The 6,672-nt window shown below is 38.6% G+C and overlaps 1 protein-coding gene across 1 annotated transcript in view; it reads right to left on the bottom strand.

The window, feature by feature from the left end:
- Nucleotides 1-1,804: 1,804 nt before the first annotated feature.
- LOC104516870 (sushi domain-containing protein 1-like) overlaps nucleotides 1,805-6,672 on the bottom strand; it is a gene marked incomplete at both ends in the record, with an annotated part of 8,656 nt that continues 3,788 nt past the window's right edge. Inside the window, 3 exon segments of the mRNA XM_010161354.1 lie at nucleotides 1,805-1,892; nucleotides 1,961-2,140; nucleotides 4,062-4,241. Coding sequence (XP_010159656.1) covers nucleotides 1,805-1,892; nucleotides 1,961-2,140; nucleotides 4,062-4,241 — 448 coding nt within the window.

The raw sequence follows: 6,672 nt of genomic DNA, 5'->3' as shown, positions 1-6,672 counted from the left end.
AGAAAAAGCCATACAGGATGCCCTGACTCAGACATCTGGCATACTGGAGAGCAGGTATTTAATTGCTGGTGTGTTCCCTCCACTTCAGTCTCTTGAGTTTATGTATGCAAGTAAGGGCTGGGAAAGGAAGACTGCAATCCAGCTGACCATTGCCAGACTTCACTGCTGGTGGCTTAATCTAATCAGCATATCACAGTAAAATTAATTTTCTTAAGTAATTTTAATATATTTAAACGAGCTACTATTAAACGTACTTCTATCTATATATATATATATATATACACATTTATTATACGCCCCAACAGAAAATGTGAATAAAGGGCATTCCATAGCAATCACAGCCTAAGAAATTAAGAAGTGATTATTTGCCAAAGCAGAAACTGCTCATGGGAAATTCTTAACTTCCTTACTTCTAATGAGATTTTTCAGGCAGTAGGAAAAGACAAATGTTTTTCCAACTTCTATTATAAGATTTTCCCACATTTTAATGGGAATTACTGATAATTACACACACCTTTAAGACCATGTACATCTGAAAGGCACCATTACTGACACAGAAATTTCATTTCATTTGCAAGTCATTTTTTACCTCCATTAAGTGTGAAACATGTAGAAGTTAAGAAGCTGAAGACCTTTGTACTGATTTCTTGTTCATGATTTTTTTTTCCCCAAAGGAGACTGGACTAGTTAGGCTATTTTTTAAAAGTTTGTTTCCATTCTACGTGACCATAGCTCTGCCTTACCTAGCGCTCTGATCCAACAGCTAGAGCTGGAGTCTGTATTTTTGCCTCTGGCAAAGCTCTTACTGAAATCCATGGAAATCCTGTGAGTGTGTCTGCAAGTTTAGGCCTTTCAAAATTTCAGAGTGATAAACACACTGCAAAGACTGACACCCGATTAATTTAGCCACTCTACACAATGCTGACTTCAAAACCAATTGAGAAAGTACAGCTATGCAAATTGCCTAAATTAAACACTACTTATGACTTCTAACAACAGCAGTCCCATTTTTATTAGGCTACCACAGAAAGTGAGGTAACTGCTTTTCTGCATGCTCATTTTATTTGATGTTACATCTTTTATATTCACAGTGCGTGCTCAAGACGCTAAGTGAGGTAAGAGAGGCATCAAGTGGCAAGTCTTTGTGTAGAGGCTTGGTCTGTGAAGTGGTAGCAGTCAAAGACACACTTCCAGTCCTTCTGAAAAACATGTGGATCTTACAAAGCTACAGGAACATTACCATCTGCAAAAGACAGCACTGCTGCTTAAGAATAAGAGATCGACAGTCACAGAGCTTCCTAAGGACACAGAAGAACACTAAGGAGCACACCAGCCACAGTCAAAAACTTCTGCTATTTTTTGGCTGTTACTAAAATGTCATCACACCTGTCTCAACGCCCACAGTACGACACCACCTTCATTACAGATGTCCCTTCTCAGGACTCACTCTTTTATAAGAAAATCCTTCTGGACTGAAATTCAGATGACTAGATTTAAGCTGAAAAGGCAATCATGGATGTATTTTACTTTGGGCATTATGAGAGAATAAAAAAAAAAAGGTTTTGAATTTGACCACGCCTACTTTCATCGCAGCGCACTTTACAGTATTAAGCCCACAACATGTCATTAAATGTCATCTGCTCATCTGGCGATATTCCCCTGTCTTTCTAAAGCTGAAACTTCTCAGCGCAGCAACGAAACTCCAGGTGTAACACTCCCATGCTGTCTGAAACTAAAAGCATGACAGCTACAGAAAGATCTGTAGTATCAACTAGAAACTGTTGCATGGTTAACCTTCTCTTACGTGACCTCTCCATTCACAAGGCCCACCACGTTCCTACATCGTACATTAGGAAGGGATTTCTTGCCATCATCCTTCCTCCTGTTCCTACCTTCGGAACAGGAATGAGAAACAATTTAAATAGCATGCCCCACAGCAACCTCCTACAGTAACACTTACCTTTGCATACGTACGTAATATTCTCCCATGACCGATCTATTGTGCACTCTGAAAAATTCTTGCCTCCATTAAAATAATATCCTTCTTTACACTGATAGTATACTCTGCTCCATAGAGTGGTAGAGTTGTGCCAGAACATTTCTGTGTGTGGAATCAGCAAAGGTTTGCCACAGTCTATTTCTGAAACAGAAAAAAAACAAAGATAACAAAACCTGCCAAGGAAAACAGGCAAGGCATAAAGAAGTGTTCTACATGTCACTTTTCTTCACTTCCTAGTGATTTCTAGAAGTCAGGCCAGCCATTTAGAACCCTGGATTTTATGGCAGGAGATTTTCTAGCAGGGTGGGGCATTTACCCTTCAAGATGAACCATAAAATAAAACAAGTGTCTCGTGTACAAATGGAGAATAAGGATCTCTAAGCAAACTTTTCCAAGTGGATCTATCTTCCCACAATGCTCCCTTATCCTCCACACGCTATTTATTCCTTTATTTTACCTATCATTAGTAACAATATTTGCTTAACAGATAACAGATTTGAAAAACGACAGACAGTCCAAGGAGTGACATGGAAGAACAGCATCAAGAAGGTTATGTTCCTTTGCCAGTGGATTTATTTCCAACTTTGAAAAAAGGAGAAGCTGCTCGAACAAGTAGAAGGAGCACTACTTCTGGGGGAAAATTTGATGGATTATTGAGCTCACTTTTACAGATAATTAGAAAGTTGGAGTAATGCACTTATAAATTAACTCATTTGCTCAGTTGCTTCATAATAAAATTAGGGAACAAAAAAGAATAAAGTGTGAACATCAAATCAATGGAGGAATATTACTTCAGCTTAAAATTTGCGTTCAAATCCACAATGAACGTTACACCCTATTAAAAGATTCTGCATCACTTAATTTATATGAAGTAAACGACATATGAATTATAATCTTACCTTCACCAAATTTTATGTGCAGAAAACAAATGCTTTAAAACTTTGAAAAATAAGCGATTGTGAAATTCGACTCAGAAGAAGGAAAACAAAGAAGTAAAAACCAAAGTGTATAAAATCATGATTTGTACAACCTTTAAAGGAAAAGTTAATGCATGCATCTATTATGAATCATCATTATAAACCACCAGAACAAGCTTTAGATTATCTGATGCACATGCAAGAACACACTTAACTTACAGAAGGGCAGTATGTGATGGAATACAAAAAATTACTACTGCTTAACTCCAGCTAACTGCCTGTGGCCATCCTGCAATCACAACGAAAAGCAGAAGTATGCTTCTGTGTAACAGGCAAACCTCCCTCTATTCAGAACGGTGGCCCAGAGTAAGAGTATTAAAGAAGATTCGAAAAGTAGAGAGTGGTGGTAACTTGGACATGACACATTCAAAAAAATTACTACATTTGATTGCAAAGAACAGAAGCCCTGACTCTGCTGTACAAAGTTGAAAAGATACTAATCATCCAGTGAATGGAAAACTGAAGTTGTGCCAATGTAAAAACTGACTAAAGACAGTAATTACCCCAAGGTCACATTAATTAATAATGTGAGCTCAGCGTAATGACACATCAGAAATTCTGTTAGGCACAACACTTGTTTTTTAAATGTACCTGTTTATTCTTATCAAAGCACCTGTCAGGCTATATTCTTCCAAATCAGAGTAACAAGAGGGATTTATGACCCATGTCAAATAACAATAGCATGCTTGAACAATCACAGTCTGCAACTGGAACCTGCCTGAATATGGGAATTTTAAGGGGATGCTAACTGCTGGGTAGTGACATCAACCACAGAGAAGATACTGAGCAAGAAAAATAGCAGCAATCTAGGCTGAATTTTCATCTCTTGTAAATCCCAATGCTTGATATGCACTGGGATTTTGTCCCTAGAGTGATTAACAATTAATTGCAACTTCATTAGCAACACAGATTAAAAAATCTCCGGCTGTTTAACATACCGCTTTTGCCTTGTGACTGAACTTCATAGGCCCAAAGAATGTATATACTGAATGCTCAAAGAGGATGTCTCTATTTGACGGTCGCTATGATTATGGTGGCTGAAACAGTATCTATGCTAAGCAAATCTGCAGGCAGATTTGGTTTACCTTTGCACACCAAATCAGTGCCATCCCACTGTCCCCTGGCATTGCAGACTGCCGTCTGATTCCCGCTGGCAATAAAGTAACCATGAACACAGTTGTATGTAACTTCACTTCCGTATGTGGTCCCGCTTAGAGACGTTGGATGTGCATTCAAAACAGAAGGTGGAACCCCACAGTCCACACCTAGGAAGAGGAAGAAAGAGGAAGATACACTTGTTAGTCAAGCAGCAGAAGTAACGGCAGATGCACTCCAGTGACTGTTTCTTTCACCGCTGCCAACAAACCCTCTCATCCTGTGGTAATCCAAGAATCCCTCATGTCCTCTGTGACATCCCAACCATGACAGACTGTGCTGTGACTGCTCCAGAGCTGCTTCCAAGTAAAATGACTTCTCTCTGCCTTTCCCTCAGAATGGCATGCTAAACCTGTGACTCCCTCCTCAGCCTAGCTGCTAGTATACAGAAATTGTCCTGGGTTGGTTTGGGGTTTTTTTCCCCTCAAATCTTCAAAATTCTCCTGCTTTTACAAACCTGATTACAGGTGGCAAGCTGGTTCTACACCATTCCCAGCGAGCAACAGTCAGAGGGAGGCAGACAAGCAGAAACTGCCTTTAGGAAGACAATTTTTTTAAAGTGCACAAGGACCAGAGAAATGCAAAACCACAGAAAAGGTTACAACATAAACCGGAAAGGTTTCCTGTTGAAGTAAGGGGCTACATGGTGTTCCAAACGCGTTGTAATAGCTGCTCTATTCACAAACATGCCGAGTGGCCATTTACAAAGGCATAAAACAAAGAAGTTACACGAAAAAGAAATCTGTATAATATGATGACCAATTTCTAAGGTAAGCAACCACCTAAAAGGCTTTCACGTTAGGACGGCACAACACTCACGTGCAACAGTTTAACTGCACCCCTTCCCATCTTCCCATTAAATCCTCTGACTTTGCACCTCAAGAGAATTCTTTTGCCAATATTCAAGGGAAGCTATACTCTTCAAAGACACATTACATCCATATACTTAAGTTGAAAAAAAAAGCGGGGGAGGGGTGTTTGGTTCACTTACAGTACTCTGATGTTAGGTCACACACCTTACCAAGTTTGACTTCCCTTCAATGGCCAGTTTCATCATGACTATATAAAATAAACTCCTACATTACCATACGAAGGAAGACAAAAGACAAACTTATTAATTTTCCTGAATTAAGAAGACCTCACACTTGGCCAGGAGAAATTCTTAAATTAGCAATAGACACATCAATAAAACTCTCAGAGTTTAAAGAATTATTTAATGGTGTCTTCTATAATATTACCAAAAAAAAAAAAAATCAGACTTGCAGGATTTCCAAAAAGAGAAGTCCTAACTGAAATCCAGGAAAAGAGCTTGCAATACCAAGGGGAAGTAAGTATGTCATTTCAGACTCATGGGCTGTTTCTTGGTGTTTTATGTATTTTGATTAACCATGAGAGATGTGCTCAGCAACTCTGACCTGGCCTACTGTTTGACTGTAGAAATTTAAAGAGATCACATGAAAAAGCAATCACTGAAAAATGTTAATAAAAAACAAATGTACCAACAACTTTCTAGGACTGCGTTCCACAAGCTTTGTTTGGGGACCTCTTGAGACCTTGGGCCCGCCCTTTTTGTTTTCAAATCCACTGTCTTTTATTTATTTTTGGGGAAAAAAATGTTATTGCAATTTTTTTTTTCAATGTGAGTAACTTATTGTTGTTTTACCTTTTCTTTCTTATGAATTTTCTAGTTATATTTAATATTTCACTTTTCCCAGCCACACTGATTTAGCATCCTTATTCTAATTTATTCACTTCCCATAGACACACATACAAATATGACATTTCTATCCTCTCTCAAAGGGAAAAAAAATAAAAAGAAGGAAAAAAAATAGAAACCAAGAGGGTTTTTGTATTTTGAAGAGGAGAACCCTCCTCAATAAGTGATGATTTTCATGAGGACAGTTCTCCCCTGTATAATTGTTATACACAGTGCAGTTTCCATTAGCTAGCACTTCAAGTGTCATTTACCTCATATACAGACTTTCTAACCACTCACAGGGACACAAAATCCGGCACTTACACGCGTCAGTATTTCGACAGAATGAGTGACTGGAACACCAAAGCAAATGGAAGTTTTGAAGATGCTCATGTGAAACTCAACACTTTGGAGATGTGAAAGCATTTACTTGTGCACAAATGCTCTTAAAATCATGAAGTCTATCCAGAGATGAGGGATGGTAAGATGCCTCTCTTTTGCATGCACAGTCAACCTTTCAAAAAAGCTTCACAGATGATTGTCAGAAATTTGTTCTTTACATGAGAGGTCACTGATGCCTTCCAACTCAGTGGCCTCTTCCATGAAATGCTACAGAAATCTCGTAGTTTTGTAGGCCTTGGTTCACAGACAGAAAGACACGTCCAAGTGGGTGCAAAAATTCAAGGACCAGCATCAAAAATGTTAACAAGAAGAGGAACAGTTTTATAACCTGTCCTTTTCTACTGTTTTTGCAGAGCCAGGTCTTGAAAAATTATCCTCCAGATTGAGGAAACAATTTACTAGCCCTTCACAAACACAATTCCCCCAGCATAAATCCCGTTAAT

This window comes from Eurypyga helias, unplaced genomic scaffold (assembly GCF_000690775.1).
Source record: "Eurypyga helias isolate BGI_N326 unplaced genomic scaffold, ASM69077v1 scaffold45991, whole genome shotgun sequence".
In the NCBI taxonomy this organism is placed as follows: Eukaryota; Metazoa; Chordata; class Aves; order Eurypygiformes; family Eurypygidae; genus Eurypyga; species Eurypyga helias.
Note: the sequence above shows the minus strand (reverse complement) of the source record. Positions and strands in the feature narration are given on the sequence as shown.